Here is a 22,150-nt window from a genome sequence, read left to right as displayed (position 1 = left end):
GTACTGTACTCTGTACTCTGTACTAAGTACGGATTATTCTACGGGACCACACTGGCTATCTCCTCGGAACATGCCAAATTGAGGCCGTAGGGCAGAGTTGCCGTCAAAAAGCAGACTTGATGGCTTGATGGCTGCATCGACAACATATTCAGACGTTGTTTCTTCTTGATTTTGTCTTTTGGGGAACTTTCTACCGGTACTCCTTACTTGGTAGGTCCGCGCCATATTCCGTCACCGTACGGATTACGGAGGAGATGTATTCGTGCTTATTTTGCTTCTTCCTTTTCTTGCATTTTTTTTTCTTTGTCTGTTCCTCTATGTTTATTTCCTCGCCCATCAGGCCTAGATACCTTTCGGTCTATCTTTACCCCGGATCTAGATAGGCTGCAGTGGGACGGAATAGATGGAGGATGGCACCGTCATTGTTGACAAGTCCGCCGAGGTTTTGGTTTGGCGACGATTCAGAAAGGTTCACAGTAGCAGAAAAAATAGAACCATAAGGCTTGGACGAATGTGGATCGTCATCGGTGTGGACCATCCAACTCAACGAGCCTTATTGTGCTGGCTGGATTTGCTTTTTTCTCTCTTTTCAATTTGCTCATCGGAAAAGGGGCGCTCAAAATCCCAACCACTTGATAAGCCTGAAGCTTGAGCTATTCATCCCTATCCCATTGAATGTTATATGTCATTAGAAATTACAGAAATCCCACTAGACTTTTGCAAACGTCTTTGCGCGACCTTCTTAGAGGCCACTACCTGAACTTCACGATTTGGGACCCGCTTCGACCTCGATCTCGCTGCTTAAGCGAAAACGCACCTTGAAACCAGCAGCCTAAACAGTGCGGCCTGGATGGTCTGCTGCCGGCATTCAATTTCCGTCACATTGGCGACAGTATCCTGCCTTGGTATTGCTCAGCATTAACTTGAGGAGACGGCTATATATTGCCGGTTATATCTAGGAGGAGCAGTTCATCGACAGAGCTCGCTGAACGAGAATAAATAGGAGCTTTGAAGGTCTCAAAGAAAGGATCGCGAGGATAAGCCTGCATGATACACCCAAGACCTCACCGCTTGGAAAAATTCCTCGAGTCGAGGCTACCCTACACCAGGTAGCAAGCAGCAGAGACAAAGACCCAACTGGAGATTAAGAACAGTCAGACCTGTGCCCTAGGAACGTAACAAGAAGGAAAGACAGAAAGAAAGAGAGGAAACCCTCAGGACCTTCAAGGGCTCGATCAATCAAGATATTTCGATAAAAAATACAGCGATCAGGTGTAAGCGACGGCACTTGGGTCACTCCGATTACCTACCACCTAGAGGTACCTTGCCTTACGCTGTGTTGTGCTGTGCTCAAGCGGTTGAGCACCTCAAAACACCCCCACTTTCCATCAGTCAATCGATCAATTTGAGGTGGGTGGCGTCAACGTCAAACCATCAAACCCTTTTAAACACACTTCGTTCCGAAGCCAAACTGCGAAAAGCCATTCGCTTCTTCGCCGGCAGCTTGAGCAACTATCTTCCCACCCCTAGGTGATTATTGTACGGTCTTTGGAATCTGTGAGCTCCCCTCAGACCAACCAATCAAAGTCATCTGGAACAAAACGCCCGATTGAGCCTGTGTCTCTTCAAGTATGCCCCCGGCGGCGGATCGTGGAGACAATGGTGAGTTCCGATTCCATTCCCATTTATCTGCCTTACGGCCTTGACTGTAAATGGTTATACTCTCCGAGAGTTCAATGGCCAGCGCCACCTTCTCGACGCCTTTCAAGGTCCCGCATCCATTTCGACAACCTACCAGAGGTGGACTTAGACACTTGCTGACCATGTCCCGCCTTCCTGTGCTACCATGTTCGCTAAAACAGGCGCAACCGAATTTCACGATGAGGACGAAGACCGTGGTCGCCGCAAACTCGGCCCTGGCCCAGGGCTGCAGATTCCCAAGAACCGTAGCACTGGCAATCTGGCCGTCATAGGAGAGACCTCGGACCGATCCCGCATTCGATTCTCCTTCGACGCTGGCTCCGCAGAGGCCGACTTGGATCTCCTCACGAGGTACGACCTGATTTCTCGCCGAACTTGCCCTCAATCGCGTCGCAAATGATACATGCATATGCCATCACCCTATAATTGCCCTAAAGTCTTGGCCATTTAAAAGATGCTTTGAACATGTCTAGGTGTCTGCATCCTCTTGATCCATGACCATGTACATTAGCAAGCTCTAAGGCCAGCCACTCTTCCCGGCTTAGCGCTATTAGCTGTGCGGTGTCGCTGTCGATGGCCGCGCCAATCCCCCTAGTCTAGCCCGTAGCTGACCGCCGCTGACCATGCTTTCCTCTCCGGTAGGTCTCCAATAATGGATCACGACCACGGCCTAGGCCTCTCTGGTCTCAGGCGAATCCGACAGCAGCATTCTATGCGCCAACCTACCTTACCGTCTAACCCGTCCTCCCGCAGTCCCTCGGTTGCACGCCTTCCTCGATCCGCCTCGATGACTCTCATGCCTCCGCCTCGACGACAAGGGAGTAACATATCGCTTTCGCCTGGCCCCGCGTCGCCCACCTTTACCGAGGACTTGTCTCGCTTCCCCTCGGAATCTTTACACTCCTTTTCCTTTGCCAATCAGTCGGAGGAGCTCATACACAGCCGCCAGAATGTACTCAAACGGTCGATAGAGTTCATGAGAGATCACATGGGCTGGGCCGCTGCCAACTCCACCGATCCTGCGATGGCCAGCGCACAAGCACGCTTTTCCGGAGATAAGGAGGCCCAAAGCATGCTGGAATTACTAGCGAGAGCACAGGTCGTGGCTGCCGGGAATCTGCCGAACCCGGGCTCGACCTTGCCCTATGGCCCCCTCACCGGCCCGCCCGATGTCTCAGGCGTTAATGTATTCGACAGAGGGTTTGTCCAGAGGACTTCGAGCCCTGAGCCACTGGAACAGTCTCCTGATTTTCCGGAGGGGCTTCCTGGCCAGGAACCCAAGCGCTCGGGGTCCACCTCCAGAGGAACCTCTGACTCTGCCGAATCCTCACGAACACCTACGAATGAGAGTGGCGCTTCCGCGCAAACTGCACAGACATCACCGCCGATTTCCAGGAGACCAAGCGTACTGCAGCGAACCTTGACGGATACCCGGCATGTTCAAATCGAACAGAAGCTCGTGACTGCCATCTCAAAACCCTATGCAGCGTCTACCGGTGTAGATCCGATCCTGTCACCAACAACGGTAGAGTCTTTCAAAGCCGCCGGGGGTAATTTTGCATCATCCGTGCCGCAGAGTGCACCACATGGCCACGCGTCCAGGTGGGTGCCGGCGGCACAGGCCATTTTCACCACGGAGGCCAAGGCGCCTTGGACTATTCTGGTCGCCAACGATCTTGCTTGCTTGGTATTCGGGGTGACCAAAGCAGAAGTGAGGAAAATGGGTATACTAGAGGTTGTGCAGGATGATCGCAGGGCGTGGCTTGCCAATAGACTACAGGGGAATGACGTAGATGAAGTTGGAGATTTCGCAGAGAGTGAAAGTAGCTCTCCGGAGCCCCTCTCGCGCGTAGCATCTAACAGCTTGCTCGGTAGTCGGGGTGGCGGTATTACTGCACACCTCCTCAGCAAGCCGAACTCACGGGCAAAGGCCTCGGCTAAAACTCAGGCAGCGAAAAAGCCCAAAACCAATCATGACAGTGAATCGAGGCTATATAAGACAGCAAGTTCGCAAGGCGGCAGGTCCAACGGCGTTCTTCTGTGTGGCGATGTGGTACCGATCAAGAAGAGGAATGGGGCAACCGGATCAGCTAGCCTGTGGGTTAAGGAAAAACATGGCGGCTTGATATGGGTTGTCGAAGAGATCAGCGAGGATACCGCGACTGTCACCCTCAAGGAGGAGAGCATTGTCGAGAAGCTGGATGGTGCCGTTGATGCGATCTGGGGAGGCGCAGATGCGCGGCCTGGGGTGGACGTTGGAAAGCTTATACCTCGAATCCCAAGGCAGGGCATTGATCCCAGGTCTGGAGAGCTCGACTATGCCCAAATCAACAAGAAACGTTTCTACACGTGTCGATACTCGGACACAGTCAACATACCAGCCACAGTTGAGCAGATCAGGGGCAAGACCGAACTCAAGGTTTCAAGCTTCCCCCACATTGCAGGTATCATAGTCGTCAATACTCACGACCTGAGGATCAAGAGCTCCAACTCGGTCTTCAGTGGCGCTCTCTTTGGATACGAAAAGCCAGATGGAATGTCAATCACGACTCTCATTCCTAGCTTCGAGAAGATGCTCGATGTGGTAACGCAGGACAATTGGTCATTAGAGGAGGCAGTCGTTGTACCGGAGCAAAGTTTTCGCCAGGCGTATGCAATTGTGGGCTTGCGCGAAGGCAATCTCGACGCGCCGACAAGCTCTATGCGGCCATACGGGGTACCTGCAAAACATCGCGATGGCTCCGAAGTCAAAATTGACATTCAGATGAGAGTGGTGCAGAGCGAGAGTGATAAGAACCACGTGATACCCGAGGATGCCGCGGTGGAAGATTACAGCGATGAAGCCAGCCGAAGATTGAGCAATGCGTCTATGCCACAGGCAGAAATGGTGTATGCTCTGTGGATCACGTACTCTCGCCACCTGCATGCATCGCAAAGCCACGCTGGAGGTGCAGCCTCTCCATTACTGTCGCGACGAGAAACTCAAATGCATCAGCCAACACCAGGCCAAACACCTGCACATACGCCACCTCTAGAAGGTGATTCGGAAACAGAAGAACCCAAGAAAGACACCACCATTTCAAAGTTCACTAGACAAATCAAGGAAGTCGCAAGAGAAGCTGCAGCCAAACTATCGAGCGTAACTAGCAGCAAACCCAAGGAACAACCGACGGCAATGGTCGCTGACACGAAAGAGGTCGTCAAGGAGACAACGGCAGAGGCCCCGGCTAAGCCACGCAAAAAGACCATCGATGACTTTGTGATATTAGAGGAAATGGGACAGGGCGCATACGGCCAGGTCAAGCTAGCCAAGCACAAGGAGACTGGCAAGACGGTGGTGCTCAAATATGTCATCAAGGAGCGAATCCTGGTCGACACTTGGACCCGTGATCGCCGCCTTGGTACTGTGCCATCCGAGATCCATATTCTGGACTTCCTGGGCCGTAATGATCTTCGGCATCCCAATATTATCGACATGGAGGGTTTTTTCGAGGACAAGGTCAACTATTACATCGAGATGGAGCCACATGGTCTTCCGGGAATGGATCTGTTTGACTACATAGAGCTGAGGAAGAATATGAGCGAGGACGAAGCGCGACGGATTTTTGTGCAGCTTGCACGAGCGGTTCATCACCTGCACATCAAGGCAAAAATCGTCCATCGGGACATCAAGGATGAGAATGTCATTCTCGACGGCGGTGGCCACGTCAAATTGATTGATTTTGGAAGTGCGGCGTATATCAGGAAGGGGCCATTCAACGTTTTCGTCGGCACGATCGGTAAGTTTTGGCTGTTTTTTTTTTACTACATGCTACCTCAAAGTATATGTAAAAATGCGCAGCATCATGACTCTGAGCTTAACGACTAACATAAAACAGACTATGCGGCCCCCGAGGTACTGGGTGGAAGGCGATACGATGGCCCGGCCCAAGACGTGTGGGCGCTCGGCATCCTACTTTATACCATCGTATACAAGGAAAATCCATACTATTGTCTCGACGAGATTGTCGACCATGAATTGAGAATTCCATGGATCCTGAGCGATGAGAATATAGATCTCATCAAGGGAATGCTCAACCGAAACGTTGAAGAGAGGTTGAACATTGAGCAAGTGTTGGAGCACCCATGGTGCAAAGCTGCGGGCGATGACTTTGACGGCCTTCATGCGATCCCTGGCCCTTCGAATTGAAAAAGGTGCTTCAACGACAACGTAAACAGGGCATATCTGTTTCAGAAGCAAAAAGAAAAAAGAGTCATCGGGCGCGAATGGAGGAGTAAATGGTCTGGGAAATACATCAAAATTGGACTTTGGGATCGGAGTAACGGTATCTATTTTATGGGAGAAATCTGGGTCTGGAGTCTGGAGCGTTTGGCCTCTGCTTATGGGAAATTTTTGTGCATAGCGGTTGTCTGGCCCACGACAATCAAATGTCTTCGCTGGGTCGACGACGACTGCGGAGGGTCTTTGTCTGCTTTTATGCTAGCGAATGCCTTCGTCGCGTGCCACATCCTAGACTGCATATTCTAGAAATATACCTTTACCAAGTCATGGATTGCTGGCCAGTCAACAAGAGTCCAAAACACTCGCTTGGTAATGATATGCTATACGGGCCTTGACTTTTTTTGTTTGTTGGGGAACGAAGATGGTTATATGAGTTCAATTACAGCATACCATGTCAGCTTTTGGCGTCACTCTGCTCAGTCCCCTCGCCTGTCGCATCTCCCCTGCCTCCCCTGCCTCCGCGACCCCCTCGGCCGCGACCTCCCCCTCTACCCCGACCAGCTCCGCCACCTAGCCTCTCCTTGCCGGCCGGGACTTTGATCTTCAAACCCTCTGGCAGATCGGCCACCTTCTCACCGTCCTTCCAAAGCACCCCGACCTCGTTGGGTCTTCTACCCACGACCTCCTTGAAATACTTGACAGGCACCAAACCACCCTGCCCACCCTCGGTCAAGACGACGCCGTTGTCACTCAGCCACCACTTCATCTCGCCGTCCCGGAGCGCGCGCTCGACGTCCAGGTAAACGAGCAGCTCGGCGTCCCTCCGCATGCCGCTGACGACCTGGGCCTCGGAGCTGGGCAGGCCCGTGCTGCAGTGGACGTGGTTGCGGCCCATGGGCCGCAGGCCGCCCGAAGCCACGATGGCCGGCCAAAAGGCGTAGTACGTACCGTGCACCACCACCTCGGGCACGTTGCCCGCCTCGACCGTCACGGCCGTCAGGTGCTCGGCCGACTCGAGCTTGATCGAGTGGCCTTGGTTGGCGCGGATCAGAAAGTCGGCCGGGTCGGTCGAGTCGGGCGACGTGCTGGCCGAGAGGGGCTTCATGCTGAAGCGCTGCTTGTCGCTGCTGGATACGGCTTCGCGTATCTCGGGCAGCGTCGCCTTGAGGCTTTTGATGGGTCCCCACGCCAGCTGTTTTGTGCACGGGAAGTTGGGACGGGTAAGTCAGTCTTGGGTGATGAAAAGGGGGTGACGGCTGCAGAAGAGAGAGGGAGAGGCAGAAAACCCACCACTTTGTCCAGCGGCGCATACCCCTCACCGTCGAGCTGGATGCCCGCATTTGCGGCCTGATGCCGTAGCAGGCGGGACAGGGCGCGTGATATGCTGACATCGCGAGACTGGCCGCCGCCACCACCACCTCGCCCTCCACGCCTGCTTCTACCTTGTCCCTCCATCCCTGAAGATAGATGCCAGGCCTGATGGCTGTGGTGGCGTTGAGTGTGAGTCTGCTGACTGGAGGGCTGTTTTGTGAAACCTTGCCGTGTGATGATATGTTGGCTTGCTTGACGTGCGAGTGTGATTGTGTTGTTGTTGTTTGCTACAAGCGTATGTGGTGTGCCGGTGGAACCAATGACGTTTTGGAACAAAGCCTGTAGCGTCTGGGGCCTTGTCGGTCTCTTGATATACATTCAGTGATCGGGTGTGTTTTTTATTCTATTTTCTTGAAGTCTTTTTGTAATTTATTCATTCTGAGTCACGCCTTTAAACACAAGGCTGAAAATGCTAGAGTCATATGGGGATGACATGACCCAAAAGTGTTCAGACGTCTGGCTGGTGCCCCTCCAAAAATTTAGCAGCTAGTCTAGGGGGCCGCTTTACACGATTGTTTGTTGGTCCAGGGTCCAGCCCGCGATCTTCGACCCACAACGGCGTGCAAATGCGATTGGGGAGAGCATTTCTCTCCCTCCCTCCCTCTTTTACCCTTGCCTCATTTGCAATTGTTGCACGTTGTATAGATGTCAGTCGATTTAATCACTTTCCTACCTGCTTGCCCAGGTACCTAGGTATGTACATATTGATTCGTTATTTACATTATTCAGCAACTAATTTTACCTCCGTAAAGGCTGCTTCCTTTTCAGCCCAACAAATACGCCAATCAAGGCTGGGCGCTAGTGCTTCTAGGTAGGTGTTAGTGCTTTGGGATACGGGTTATTGTGATGGGATGTGTGAAACAAAACGTACCCAAGCGTCAACTATCTTCTTCAGCACTACCGATAGGCATATCAACAAACCGTGTACCTAAGTCGTAGAATGTAGCCCTTTGGCTACCTGAGGTACTTACTACATGGGCTTGGATGGTCCCGACATGGATGATGCCCTTTGAGAATCTAAGGGTTGGGTCAAAGCAACGACTGTCACGTTTGTCAAATTTGGACAATCGGACTGAGGATCGCACTGGCGGGTGGTTGAGGTTCGGATTGTCAGCAGACTGTATTTCATGTGGTATCTGTCCTTGTTCATGGCCTTTCGGCCATAGATGCCAAGCAAACAAATTATTTCCGGCTTTGGCCCGACAAAAGCCAGGGGACAAGCTGGAACAATGTCACAATCTCCCTTGTGGTTGCACCGAAACAAAATACTGCATAATATCCTCTCCCTAAGGTATGCAAGGTAGGCAAGCAAAAAGGGACGCCTTGGTTTGGGGAAATACAAAGTTTTGCATAAACGCGGGGTAGAGGAACGACAGCCCGGTCGCTCTGCACAAAATACGTATACTGCAACACAATTGATCCAAGAAAGCCAAGCCAAGCCTGAGGGTCAGGGTCGGGTTCAAGCAGGTGTCCGTCTGTTTCCTGCGCGACAAGCCCAGTTGGGGGCTGCTGCACGTGAAGCGAGGTCAATCAAATATGCGTGCAGACCCAAGCTCATGCGTGGAAGCCCACCAACTTGCAGAAACGGCTCGTCACGAAGTGGATAGCTAGCCGGTTATTTTTTTTTTTTTTGGGTTGATTGCGATGGAGTGCGATTCGAGGTAAAAACGCGACAAGACTCTCTGGGTGTCTCTCCAGCAAGCTTTTGGTATTAATGAATTTCTTTTTCATGACATCAGAGTGCACAGCCTGGCGTCATAAAGCAGAAAAGCATACCAGGAGCGAGTAGTTAAAAAGAAACATAGGTAGATAGGTACCTGCTTACTGCCTACCTCCCAGGTAGGATTTCGGTAACTTGCAGGTGAGCGCTCTTGTATGTAATCGGAGAATAAATTCGAAGAACAATTGGAACCTTCAAAGTAACCAAGAACACCAGCGGAATTAATTAGTGTGTTCTCAAAAAACGGCCCCCGCCGGGTCGCGGCATGTGTGGTTGGCCCGGTAGACCCCCGTGGACGGACCGCTGGATCCACTATAGCTCCCCATCTTGTTTCTTCGAGTGGGTGGTGCTGAACCAGCTCAATTGAAAGTCGCGACTAGCTTCCCGTGGTGTAGGTACCCTCCCTGCCTTGCCAGCAGGTAGCTACGTTACCTTGCGGGTAGATACCTCCCAGGCAACTTCTTCATCTATTAAAATCACTGCCCGTGGTATTCGAATTTTCTCTCATAAGTTGACATCTAGAAAGCAGATTTCTGGCGGCATAGGTCATTTCATTTGCAGTAAACTCGCTCATTAAAGTTTATACAAGTTAAACTAGCTTGCCTGAGATAAGGTGGTTATGAGGTCACGATGCTTGTCGTCTCCCATAAAACCCCTGCATTCCGTCTGCAAATTGCCTGCCGCGGCTTACTGTAAGCTACAAGGCAGGCTGGCAGGCAGGCATGCACATTGGCCGAACCCTTCCAAGTTACCAACATACTCGTAATATCTATCTATTATTGCGTATAAATCATGGATTGGGAAGCAATTGCCGTCGGAAATCTAGGCTCTACATGAATCGCCTCCAGTCAAGAAGGGACTGACTGCGTTGCAGTGGAGATCAGAGGGGCTCGGCCTGGACTTGACTTTTACAACGTTTGTTCCTACCTTACCTTGTCTGGTAGATCGCGTGCATGCGAACGCTGCAGCAAGCAGTAGCAGCAGTGAAGCGGAGCAGTCAGTCAGTCAGTCGTTTGGTTTCGTCTCAATGTGCGCGCCAGTCCAGTCCAAATACATACATGCCTTAACATACAATCGATTAAACACTTTTGATCCGCTCCCGCTTTTCCCACCTTGTGTCAACCCAACCACAAAAAGCCACCCATCACTGCTCTCAACCCTTTCTTTTACAATCTTTCGATTCTACAGCCGCCCCAAAATTCAAAAAGTCACGGCATTGTTGTCTGTTTCTTCCTCTACTCCCCACCTCCTCTACGCCCCCCTTCTCACTTCTACCTCTATTCCTCTCCGTACCAAGTCTGGACCTTGTTCTCTCATCAATGTCACAGCGCTAAAGATCCGGTTTCTTGGTCGACGTGCTACCCATTGCATTTCCTCTTCATCTTTTTACCCTGATTTGCGCTGCATCAGACCGACCCGACCGATATTTCAATCCAATTGCTCCATTGGTAGGCCACAGCAACGGTCCTTTACTCTGTTGGCCAGAACAACAAAGATTTTTGTTTTTGTTTTATCACTCTATTTTGTTTCGTTTTTATGTTTGATTTCTTTTTTTTTCAACCAGAAACTGACGAGTTATCCTCGGCGCAAGAACAAAGCAGATTCTCGGCGAATCCTAGTCGACTTGCATCGTGGCCCTCCGACCGCTTCGTCCCGCCCTTTCAAGTCGTCTATCTAGGTTTAGTTGGAGGCTTTATCGCAGCCGCAGGACCAGACCTCCCCGGCCGTAAAACCGAACGAAGCCCCGCCCGCGTGAGAGCACGGGCACCAGATTTCCACCCCCGCCTTTGAAGCTCCTCCCAAAAGGTAACCAAACACAAATCAACCCAACAGCAAGCAAGCATCCTTGGCCCCGCAAGCTTCACATTGGCTAGTCCATTGTTTTTTCTCCTCCCAGTTTTTTTTTCTTCTACCTGCGATTTTCCCCCCTGCCGTCGTGAAAAGGTTCGTTCCGAACTTCTCTTCTCCAGTTTGCAGTTTGCATTGGCATGCGCACTATCAGTTACTCATCATTCCTTGATATCACCCTAATCTTTGTTTGATCAAGTTGGGCACATCTCCTTAGCTTCCCCAACCCCGCCCAAAATAAACACGAACCGTTGATAGTCATTTCCAATCACTGTTCGGTGCAACGCTACACAATCAGTTAAACACTGTGCTCCAGGCATGCGCAAGGCAACGTCATAAAAAGTCTGCCCTTAGCTAACGCACGCTCCAGCTCTTCCGCGCTGAAGCCTCTTCAGCCCTTGCGCCATTCCTTGTCGCGTTCAGCCACTCAGTGTACGCGCGCAACAACCCTTGTCGGCTTGTTCCTTGTCTGGCGAAATTTCGCGCCTTGCGCAGCACTTGATTTCTATCTCCATTCCACCATCACGACTCTGATTCCAACTACCAGGCACAGGCATAATGGTCGCAACGGAAGCTATGACCAACGAGCTTGCTGAAGGCATCGACGGACTCAAGGTCAACGACGACGAGCCACGTCTTGGCCCGGACGGAGAGCCCGCGCCCAAGACAGATGAGGAGTATGCTCAGGCCCAACTCACCGTGAGGGCCATTGTGTCATCCAAGGAGGCAGGCGTAATCATTGGCAAGGGTGGAAAGAATGTTGCCGACCTCCGTGATGAGACGGGCGTCAAGGCTGGCGTCAGCAAGGTCGTCCAGGGCGTGCATGATCGCGTCTTGACCATCACAGGTGGATGCGAGGGCATATCAAAGGCATATGCCGTTGTGGCTCGCGCCCTCTTGGAAGGCGCACCTTCTATGGGTATGGGAGGTGTCGTCTCCAATAATGGAACCCATCGTAAGTTACCAAATGCCTGCTTGCGCATGATGAACTGGTCTACTAACACCACAGCCGACAGCCATCAAGCTGCTCATTTCTCACAACCAGATGGGCACCATCATCGGTAGGCAAGGCCTCAAGATCAAGCACATTCAGGATGTCTCTGGTGTCCGCATGGTCGCACAGAAGGAAATGCTTCCCCAATCGACGGAGCGCGTCGTGGAGGTCCAGGGAACACCAGAGGGTATTCAGCGTGCAGTCTGGGAGATCTGCAAGTGTCTCATTGACGACTGGCAGCGAGGCACCGGCACTGTGCTCTACAACCCTGTCGTCCGCACACAGCCGGCGGGCGCAACACAAATGGGAAGCAGTGGGGCGGGCTATGGCACATCCAACAGGGGCGACTACAGCTCTTCCAGGGTCACGCGAACGGGCAACGGCGCTGACTTTAGCAACGGTGGCGGTCGTTCCTACAACCGACGCTCGGATTCGGACGCAGCAAACCGTGGCCCGCCAACCCATGATGAGAACGGCGAGGAAATTCAAACGCAGAATATTAGCATCCCGGCAGACATGGTTGGTTGCATTATTGGCCGTGCGGGTAGTAAAATTAGCGAAATTCGCAAGACTTCCGGTGCTCGCATATCAATTGCCAAGGTACTGCCCAACCTACCCTGACAAATCTTGCGGGCCACTGCAAACTAGATCGATTGCTAACAAAGTCAATCCCTCTACCCAGGCTCCTCACGATGAGACGGGCGAGCGCATGTTCACCATCATGGGCTCCGCCAAGGCCAATGAGACTGCCCTCTTTCTTCTATATGAGAATCTTGAGGCCGAAAAGATGCGTCGGAGTCAGATGACGTCGCCAGAGTAGATTCATCACACCGCGCCATCAATGGACCCCAACTTCCACCCAAGCTGAGGAGCTTACCGCTGTCGAGACATAAATCGACTCCATATCACGATATTATACTTATTGGGGACCCTTTCTTTGTTTAATTCTTTCTTTTATTTTATTTTCCTTACTCAGTTCGACTCGATAATCCTTGTCCTCACTGAGGAATTCAGACCTGACTTGCCGCGAGGCTGAACAAATCTTTGGCGGGCGGGAACGACTCAAACGATGCGATGATTTGTATTTTCATTTTCCTCTCACTTACCTTTTATTCCTCACCCAACTTTCACACGCCTCGAACAAAATTAATGCAGCAACACGCACACCACCACACTGCTGCCATCTTTCTCCTGCCCCGGGACCGGGGATCGACAGCCAGTTGCCTTGCCGTGTCAGTTTCCCACGGAGCAACCAGTTATTTGGACAGGCCGCCATGCGGGGTATTCTATGCCCTGGATACTTTTGGTATTATACCTTGCGGAAGGATAACGGTGGGGGACCCTTGGTTGTCAATTGGCCTGTCATATGCACTCTTCTGCAACAAAGCTCTCACTTACCTCGTCCTGTCCGAGTCCAACAACTGCGATCCTGTCTTAGTATCCTGCTTGTGGCATCGTACTCCTCCGAAAACCTGACAGAAAGTATCCCTTTCCATCGAATCGACACTCAAACATACACAACTCATCAGGCGAAACTGTATTGCAGCAGTCGCTTGAGCTGCGTAGGTACTGCAAAACCAGCGATCTTAACAGTACACGCTCGCTGTCTCTTTCATCCCCCTTCACCCCTGGCGACTGCAATCCCCGAACCCAACAATCCGGACAATACCACCTGTCTGAGTCCAGAACATATTGGATTTTACGATCAGAGATGGTCAATACCCCACTCGAATACAAGCAGCCATGCCGGCAAGGCCAAGTGACGCAAGAACGGGAGCCGGCCAGAAACCGTTGAACTCGGCTCTTGCGGCACAAGTGAACTTCGGAAGGGCCTGGGATCTTGCATGGGCGAATTTGTGGGTCGTGCAAGTCGACGTTGGTCTTTGTTGTCTGGAATATGACCATGGATTCCCATTCCCCCCGATGATTTCACTCTGTAGTACTTCTCTCCCCACCACCTCTATATCTCGCCTCTCTATTACCGTTTGAAAACCCGACCGTTCCAAGCAACACCACTCTATTTGGTCGAACACATTCTTCAAAACCCTGCCATCCCAATCGACGCACATCATTCTTTCACAAGTTTCCTCTTCCCTTTCATAAGCCACGTCACATCTCACTGGGAGCTTGTGATTCCGAGGTTCGTACCTGTAACGACCGTAATCTTGGGACAATCGAACGGTAGGCGAGAATGGGAGAAGACTTGACTCTAGTATTAGTCTAGTCGAGGAAATCCAACAAGCTCTCTGAATTTTTTAAAGGGTTCCAGAAGAGACGGCGAAAGTAGATGATTCTTGTGTCGTGAGTGTGTACGTAGGATACGTTGATACTGCGCATCTTCAGCTCGAAAGGCTCAAGACCTCGTCGCTGTACTTGTTCGCAATGTGGATCACCTTATACAGCTTGAGTGGGCCAGGCCAGCTAGGACCCATCAAATTGACCCGCTTTGATAAGTGATAAGATGTTTGTATAGTGGGGTTAAGGGTCCTTGGTACCGGGGATTTGATGGAAAAGATGATGACAGCCTGTCACTCGCCCATTCCGGACATGCATAATATAACATTACTGTGCCGTCTGTCTTCGATGCGCCGGTCATCTTTGCTTTACAATACCACGGATATTCACTCTCGTTTTGAGGCAATTGAATCACAGGTCTTTTCTGGACTGAATTGATCTGCCCTTTTCGGACTTTTTCTGCTTTTGTTGCTGTTGCTCTCGGCCTGGGCAGGCAGGGCCGAACCTTGTCGCAAAGCGCGCCGCTCCCTACTTAGTTTACTGCCAATTCACTTTGAGGATCGGAATATCGTCTGAACCCGCAACAAAGAACTGAAGCCATGGCTCGTACAAAACGCACGGCGGTGCAGCGCGAGCCGTCTTCAGAATATATCAGCAAAGCCGACCGGCCCGCGCAACGCGGCGATGATCTCGCGGCGCCGAAATCCGAGGATGCGGCGCTGCCGGCCAAAGCCGATGCACCTCTGCCACCAATTGTGCCTAGGGATGTCGGTCTTACGCAGCTAGTGATCTCGGTCGCGGGTATCTACGGCTCTTTGTATGTTTGCTAATTGTTACTGCTCCTCAGCCAGCGGCATCCTGACTGTGACCCGACTGACAAAAACATGCAAACAAAGCCTTACCTGGGCCTACCTACAGGAGAAGCTCACGACGACAAACTATGGGCCTCCCGGGTCGCCGCCTGAGGTGTTCAAGTTCCCCGTGTTCCTCAACACCATTCAGTCCATCTTCGCCGCCGCGACGGGCTTCGTGTACCTAATTACCAGCACGCCTAGGGGCCGCCCCGTTCCCCCCATCATCCCGTCGCGGGCCATCCTTGGCCCTCTCCTCCTGGTCGCGCTGACGACGGCGCTGGCCAGCCCCTTTGGCTACGCGAGCCTGGCGCACATCGACTACATCACCTTCCTGCTCGCCAAGAGCTGCAAGCTACTGCCCGTCATGTTCCTGCACATCACGCTCTTCCGCAAGCGCTACCCCATGTACAAGTACCTGGTCGTCGCGGCCGTCACGGCCGGCGTAGCCGTCTTTACGCTGCACAGCGGCTCCAACAAGAAGAAGTCGGCGGGCAGGCCGTCGTCGGGCCAGACATCCTGGGGTTTGCTGCTGCTCAGCATCAACCTGCTCTTTGACGGCCTGACCAACTCGACCCAGGACTACATCTTTACCGCCTTTAGGCCCTACACGGGCCCGCAGATGATGTGCGCAAACAACATGATGAGCACTATCGTCACGGGCCTGTACCTCCTCCTCAGCCCCTATCTCGTCCAGACCGGTCTGGGCAGCTGGCTGGGCATGGACGTCGTCGCAGGCAGCGGCGCTGGAGAGTTGCAGAGCGCCCTGGCTTTTATGCGCCGCTACCCGTCCGTCTGGAGGGATGTCCTTGGCTTTGCGGCGTGTGGTGCCGTTGGCCAGGTCTTTATTTGTAAGGATCTCTCTTTCTCCAGCCATCTTGGTTCAGTCGCAAGAACGAGGCATAAAACTAACAGAGCAATCGCCCGTCTCTAGTCTACACGCTCGCGACATTCTCCTCGGTCCTCCTGGTCACGGTCACGGTCACACGCAAGATGTTCACCATGATCCTCTCGGTTATCGCCTTTGGCCACCGCCTGACCCAGATGCAGTGGCTGGGTGTTGGTCTGGTGTTTGGCGGCATTGGAGTCGAGGCTGCCATTGCGAGGCAGGAGAAGATGGCCAAGGAGGCGGCCAAGAAGAAGGCCGGTGGCGGTGAGAAGAAGGAGCTTTAAAGGAGCTGTTTCTATTTTTTTCTTGGCGTGTACATATACCAACCTGGGACAGTGTTTTGATGTTTGAATCCCTTCGTTTTTCTCCACAAAAATAGATAGAGATCTTCCAAACAAATGATTCAGCTTGTCAGTGATGTACAGTGATTCAAGGTGCTTTATTTACATGCTTTTTGGTCTCCACTTATATTATATTGATTGACTTTGAGAAATGGTTCGTTTATGGTAGAGTTGACTGAGTTGTGCTTTCGTATAAACTCCCTTGTGGTGTAAGCTGTGGTGTATGAATAGCGAGCTCACCGAGTCGCGAGAATGGAAAGTTCCGTCCTTTTTTTTTCCTTTTTTTTTTTTAATCTTTTGCTTAATGGGGACGTCCCGAATCCCACACCCCCCCCCCCCCCCAAGTCAGTAGTATCCTTTGTTTTTCAGTGTCTTCTTCCCCCTCTAAAACACTAGGAGAGTATACATACACGCCCCTCCATTTGGTGACGCAACAGAACTAAATAAAACCAAATGGAATAAATAAATAAATAAAGAAAACATGAGATTAGCCCGTGACAATACATCACTCCTCGGCCCGTCAACCCCTCTAAAGATAAAAAAAGACACACCCCGAAGAGAAAAAAAAAGACCAGATGATAAGGAAACAAACAAATGTTAGAATTACTCACCGAATGTTACAAGAAACACATAAGGGAAAAAAAAAGGTTATGCCAAGTCAGTCGGCGGCATGCCAACGGAACTTTCTCTCAGTCCGGGTTTTTTTGAATTACGACGGCAAAAGATCGAGATTGGGAAAACCAAGTCAATGCGAACCAGCGATGTGAATCAGGGATGGCGTGTGTGAAATAAATGATACCAGAAAGACAAAATATATCAACACATCATGTTTATACCTACCAAGTGTTCATGACTATATCGTACAATGGTTTTGATAAACATGAAGAAAAGAAAAAGGATAAAACTAACATGAAGTAAAAGAGCTCCCTACTATTGCTAGGTTCTAGTAGTATGTAAACCGTCCGGTGAAATGTGCAAAGGGTCTGCTTGGTCCCCTCGTGGCCCACCACACGCGCGTCTTTCAGCTGATGTTACAAACAAAAATAAAATCAAAGACCTTATAATACACACACCACCACCACTACGATGAATCATAAATGCTCAGCCCTGCCAGGGAATGAGCTTCGACTCAAAACGCTTCCCGAAGGATACATGCAGCTCGCACAAAAGGTCCATGCTGTCTTTTTTTTTTTTTTTTTTTGCTTAGCCAATCATTAATCATTTGGTGGCAATTGTCTGGTTCGACTCGAGCTTGACACGGCCGCCTCAACAAAACAACTTGGTGTCACCATATGTAGCAGACTTTGCATGTCTGTTGCAGTCATGTCCTAGGAGTTGGTTTTCCTATTGAGCATACCCTATCCTAGAAACTATTATACTTCCTTCCCCCCTATCAACATCCTCCTCTTCCTTGACACCTTTGTCAATAATACCCTGGCAAGACTTAATATGAAAGTCTCTTTTTTTTTGTAATTGTTGCAAAGCAGCAAAGGATGTACCGTATGTCATCTGCGGCTAGGGCATGTGTGCCACCTAAACAACCTCAGCAGCGCCATGTATGATGCAAATGAGTTCAAAAACTCCGAGATGCTTCGTTAGGACAATAATAGCCTCCCCACCAACCCTGAAATCAAGAGATTATACATTGCGATAGAGAGAAAGCGTCAGCCAGATTTTTCTTCCCCATGTGAAAAAAAAACAAAAACAAAAGGAATAGCGATCGAGCCCTGCCTAAATCGGAGGCCCTGAGATCAGAAACATAGAAAAAAAAGAATAAGCTACGCAGTGCTTGCCACCATTTCGCCGTCCGCTGTGCTGCGTTTCAAGAATTGAAAATATCTGACATATGAGACAGAGCTTGGAGTGCCCGTACAAAGAAAATCATGATGGAGCTTGGGGTGGGTCGGATGATAGTAGTATATTTTTATTTCTGAGGTAAACAAACGGTTGACCCATGAGCAGTCCCTTAGGTTCGGCTCAAGTGTGCATGTGTATACACGGCAATGTCCATGGCTGGACCTGCTCAAATCAACTCGTCGATTGATCTCACAATAGGCGTTTCGCCCTTCGTTGGGGGACTCCGGGGATCTGCGACCTGGGTTGGACGAGCGAACGGACGAAACGGGTCTCTGGGAAACACCGTCGCTCGAGGTGAAAATAACCCGTCGTTTGGCGTTGGCGGTTGCTCCACCAAGCGCAGGCCGGCGAAGTCGGACCCAAATGGGTCATGTAACGGGTTGTTCGTCATGGTCTCCACCCTCGGTGACATGAGCGCATCGTCATCCTCAAAAGTTGCCGCCGGTAATATCGGAACATGCCGCTCAGGGGATGCCTGCTGGTGCTCCTCCTCGACTGGTGACGGCTCTTCAGGCAGGTGCATTGGGACGAACCCACCGAATCCTCCAAAGCCCGCACCGTTGTTCCTCTTCTCAAAACGGTGGGCTCCGAAACCAGGAGATGGTGGAGGCTTCCCGAAAGCTGGAGGTGCGAAACCGGGCGAGAGTGGCGGCCTTGATAGAGTAATGGGCGCCAGGCCACCGAGAGGAGCTGGTGGGGGCGTCTTTGACAACCTTAGAGGAGCAAAGCCCGGGGATGGTGGCGGTCTTGAGAAGTTCATGGGGGCAAACCCTGGAGATGGTGGCGGCTTCGAGAATGATGGGGGTGCGAACCCGGGCGACAAGGGAGGCTTGGGGAACCCGGGCGATGGTGGGGGCCTCAGCATCGCCGAAGAACCTAAAGAGCTCGACGAAACAAATCCCGAGTCGGGTTGAGCCGGCCTGAAGATGCCTTCCACGTTGAAGCGGCCGAATTTGCCAAGGTCTTTCTCGTCCTCCTTTTCCGACCACGAGAAGCTTGACGGCGCGGAAGAGGGCCCTGCAGAAACAGGGTCGGTGCAGTTGGGAGTCGAGTTGCCACGCGGCCTCAGAGGACTTCGTTCGGGACTGTCTGTAGCACCATCATCTCCAGGAAGCGGTGCCGTCAGGGGCTCCTTCTGAACGGGCAAGTCGATGGCATCGACAGAAAGAGCCACGCGGTGCTTGGTGGGGCTCTTTCCGGTACGTGGCCTGAACGCTGAACCTGGAGTAAGGCGCTTTTTGGCGTTTTCCTTTTGGAAGTCTTGCAAGCAGTACATGAGGCGCATGTTCGGGCTGATCCAACGACTCCTGGCTTGGGCTGCGTGGTAAGCATCGTTGACGTTGAGCTCTGGTCTCTGGTACATGCCGTAAGCAATGATCAAACTGGCAGATCTGCTCGCGCCTTGTTGACAGTGAATCAAGACCTTCTTGCCTTCCTTGGTCTTGCGGTCAATTATCTCGCAAAGTCCCATCAGATCAGGGGCGATGTCGGTGTTGTGATCCCAAAGCATGTGGATGTACTCTGGCTCCTTCAAGGGATGGGCCGCAGCCTTTGGTGTAGTAGGTGTTGCCGAGTCTTCTTGAGCTGGGAAGTACTCGAAGGCGGTGGCAAAGCTGCAGGCAGTGTCCGGGATCGGAGACATGTCTTTTGACCTTTCGCTTTCCCTGGCTTTCCTCGCCGCTACCTCAAAAGGGTTCTGCACCTCTCTGGCGACATTAATGACAACGTCGAACCTGGATGCTTCCTCCGCGTTGGGCTCCGAGTACAAAAACACATTATCCTCGTAGATTGCGATTGGTCCTTCTGGGTAGCCGGGGGATTTCTGGTCCTCGTTGTTTTCGATCTCACGGAAGGGCTCGATGTCGAAAGCTGCCCTGTTCGCAACCTGCGCCCTGATCGGGGATCCCTCCTCAGGGATAACTTCAGTAGCGCCCGCGGGTGGCGAGTTTGGCTTTGATGGTCGTAGAAATTCAGAGAGGCCAGACTCGTTTCGCTCCAGTACTGTCGGGATGGTCATGCCTCCTGCAGGTCCAAACGTTGACGACTTCAGTCCTTGGAGCATATGCGGCGAAGATGTCGAGTGCTTCAAGGCACGCCTCTGGAGCATCGGTGGCATTGCGAGAGTTGGGGATGCTGGAATTTCCATCAGAGTTGGCTTGACGAGATCGTGAGATCCGGTCTTCAAGCTCAGGTTGCTTGGCTTGCGCTTCATAGCAGGGATTGTTGGCTTGATGAATGACGGGGAGGATGGCTCAGAAGCAAGTGTAGAGGCCAGTGAATTGGAGGCAAATGGAGGTTGTATCGAGAGTCCCTTCATGTTGCGTGGTCGCCTAGGCCCAGGCGATGTCATGGGCCGTACCAGGGTGGTCGGCTCCGAAACGTTCAAGGTAGCCATGGATGAGAGGCCACCGAATGTTGGCCCTGCGAAAGAAGACAGAGGTATTAAGTTGACAGGTGAATCGGGGGATGAAGATGGTGACTGGTCCGACAATGATGAAGAGTCGGTGCAAGAAGCTGTTGTTGTTGGAGATGAGTCGCTGGACTCGGTCATTTGCGTCGAGGTGCTGTCATGGTGTTTATGTTGTGGGTCTGAAGGGAGAGCTGCTGGATGTAATGGTTGCTGCTTTTGTTGACTGGAGATCTTTGGCTGTGTAGCATCCATATCCATCATCTTGGCGTCGACAACCGTTATTGTGTTATGGTCACTCATGAGTTCCGAGTCGAGGTCGAAAACTGACATAAACGAAGGTATTTGATCCTCATACAATCGCCGAGATGCAGCAGAAGGCATATTCGATCTGGCGACGCACCGCTCTTCTTCAGCCGTTTCCAAGCGCCTCCTCTTGCTAGACAATTTTCCAGCCAAAGGCTGTGCCGGTCTCCTCCGCGGAGTTGAGCCGAACCGTATAGGATCCTCCGTCTTGGTCGAGTGTCGACTTGCGAGATGCAAGTCGTTATTATATTCTGTAGTAGCGGTTGTAGGGGTAAAAAAAACAAGTATGGAGTGAAAGTTTAGAAATGGGTGGTCGTCGGATAGGGACAGCGCAGCTGGATCCTGTGGCCACCCTTTCGCATCGACCAGGCCGAGCTGATCTTAGGAAATCGACAGTGTCTCGCCAAAGTAAGGTTCCGTAGTATGTCGATTCCGCTTTCCTTGTCGCAGCGCGGCGGCAAAGGAAATGAAAAGAATGAACGAAGAGAAGCGCGATCGCCTAGGGCTGTCGTTTGGATTGTCGTTTGTGGCGGTGATTAAACAGTAGGCAGACTGTCGCGGTGCGAAAGTGTCGTGTAAAATAGGTAAGAGGAGGAAGGAAGAGGGCTGAGACGGAACGAGTCTCGGCGGGTCGGAGGCGCGCTCAAAGGTCAGTAGCACATTATGCGTGTTGATCAAAGAATGCAAACCGAGACGGACGTTCAAAGAGAAGAAAAAGGCGAAATCCAAATAAGCGTCGGCCCCCCAAGAAAGCGCAAACAACTCCTCGTATCTCTCGACTCTCTCTTTTTGTGTTGTCTCTCAGCTCTTGTCTGTGAATAAGAAAAAGGGTCGGTGTATGGTAAAAGGTTCAGGTTCAAAGACAAAAAGTGGGAAGGAGGGAATAAGAGAAACAAGACCGGCTGTGCGTGGTGGGTGGTGTGGGTATGGAAGGAGTCAGTTGATGGATGGATGGGCTGGAGGGAAAAAGGAAAACGAGGCAACAGGTCCCGTCGTCTTCCTTTCGCAGCGACTGGGGAGTTTGGTGCTAGAATTGCGGGCCACCTTCCCTCTTTTTGCTCGTTACTGGGGTGTTCGTCTGGAGGAGGATGGATGGTGTGGGAAAGGAGGGTACCTGGGACTTTGGGCACGATGGGAAATGGGAGGGAATGTCGAATGAAAGCAAGCCCCCCCCTTGTCAACCAATTGACGGGAGGTCGCTATAACAGCATCACAGTGCAGTCGAGTCGGGTTGCAGGGGGGTAGGTTGCAAGGTCTCGGTCTCTCGTCCCTTCGTCAACGAGGCAGGTATGTACATACAGTACAGTACAACGTACATAGAAACTCGCGTGCAAAAAAAGAGCAACAGCGGCGGCATCGAAGCAGCGCACCATCAAAGCAAGGCAAGCAAGCGGGTGGACCCTCGGTT

The 22,150-nt window shown here is 51.7% G+C and overlaps 5 protein-coding genes across 5 annotated transcripts; 3 read left to right on the top strand and 2 right to left on the bottom strand.

Moving 5' to 3' along the window:
* Positions 1-585: 585 nt before the first annotated feature.
* On the top strand, positions 586-6,283 carry MGG_05220 (CAMK/CAMKL/PASK protein kinase). Its single transcript, XM_003712723.1, has 4 exons — positions 586-1,662; positions 1,863-2,052; positions 2,344-5,480; positions 5,580-6,283. The coding sequence occupies exons 1-4, from the start codon at positions 1,632-1,634 to the stop codon at positions 5,888-5,890; spliced, it is 3,669 nt and encodes a 1,222-aa protein (XP_003712771.1). The 5' UTR covers positions 586-1,631; the 3' UTR covers positions 5,891-6,283.
* MGG_12911 (tRNA 2'-phosphotransferase 1) lies at positions 6,251-7,749 on the bottom strand. Its single transcript, XM_003712722.1, has 2 exons — positions 7,214-7,749; positions 6,251-7,115 (listed from the first exon to the last, which is right to left on the bottom strand). Exons 1-2 carry the CDS (start codon positions 7,610-7,612, stop codon positions 6,378-6,380), a joined length of 1,137 nt encoding a protein of 378 aa, XP_003712770.1. The 5' UTR covers positions 7,613-7,749; the 3' UTR covers positions 6,251-6,377.
* Positions 7,750-9,818: 2,069 nt separating this feature from the next.
* On the top strand, positions 9,819-14,428 carry MGG_16887 (uncharacterized protein). Its single transcript, XM_003712721.1, has 4 exons — positions 9,819-10,462; positions 10,606-11,817; positions 11,879-12,456; positions 12,539-14,428. The coding sequence occupies exons 2-4, from the start codon at positions 11,421-11,423 to the stop codon at positions 12,674-12,676; spliced, it is 1,113 nt and encodes a 370-aa protein (XP_003712769.1). The 5' UTR covers positions 9,819-10,462; positions 10,606-11,420; the 3' UTR covers positions 12,677-14,428.
* MGG_16886 (uncharacterized protein) lies at positions 14,378-16,253 on the top strand. Its single transcript, XM_003712720.1, has 3 exons — positions 14,378-14,908; positions 14,988-15,793; positions 15,877-16,253. The coding sequence occupies exons 1-3, from the start codon at positions 14,691-14,693 to the stop codon at positions 16,113-16,115; spliced, it is 1,263 nt and encodes a 420-aa protein (XP_003712768.1). The 5' UTR covers positions 14,378-14,690; the 3' UTR covers positions 16,116-16,253.
* A 1,200-nt stretch (positions 16,254-17,453) lies between these two features.
* On the bottom strand, positions 17,454-21,837 carry MGG_15140 (tyrosine-protein phosphatase pmp1). Its single transcript, XM_003712719.1, has one exon. The coding sequence runs from the start codon at positions 20,818-20,820 to the stop codon at positions 18,196-18,198; it is 2,625 nt and encodes an 874-aa protein (XP_003712767.1). The 5' UTR covers positions 20,821-21,837; the 3' UTR covers positions 17,454-18,195.
* Positions 21,838-22,150: the final 313 nt, after the last annotated feature.

Source organism: Pyricularia oryzae, chromosome 3, assembly GCF_000002495.2.
Source record: "Pyricularia oryzae 70-15 chromosome 3, whole genome shotgun sequence".
NCBI lineage: Eukaryota > Fungi > Ascomycota > Sordariomycetes > Magnaporthales > Pyriculariaceae > Pyricularia > Pyricularia oryzae.
This window is presented reverse-complemented; position numbering and strand designations above follow the sequence as displayed.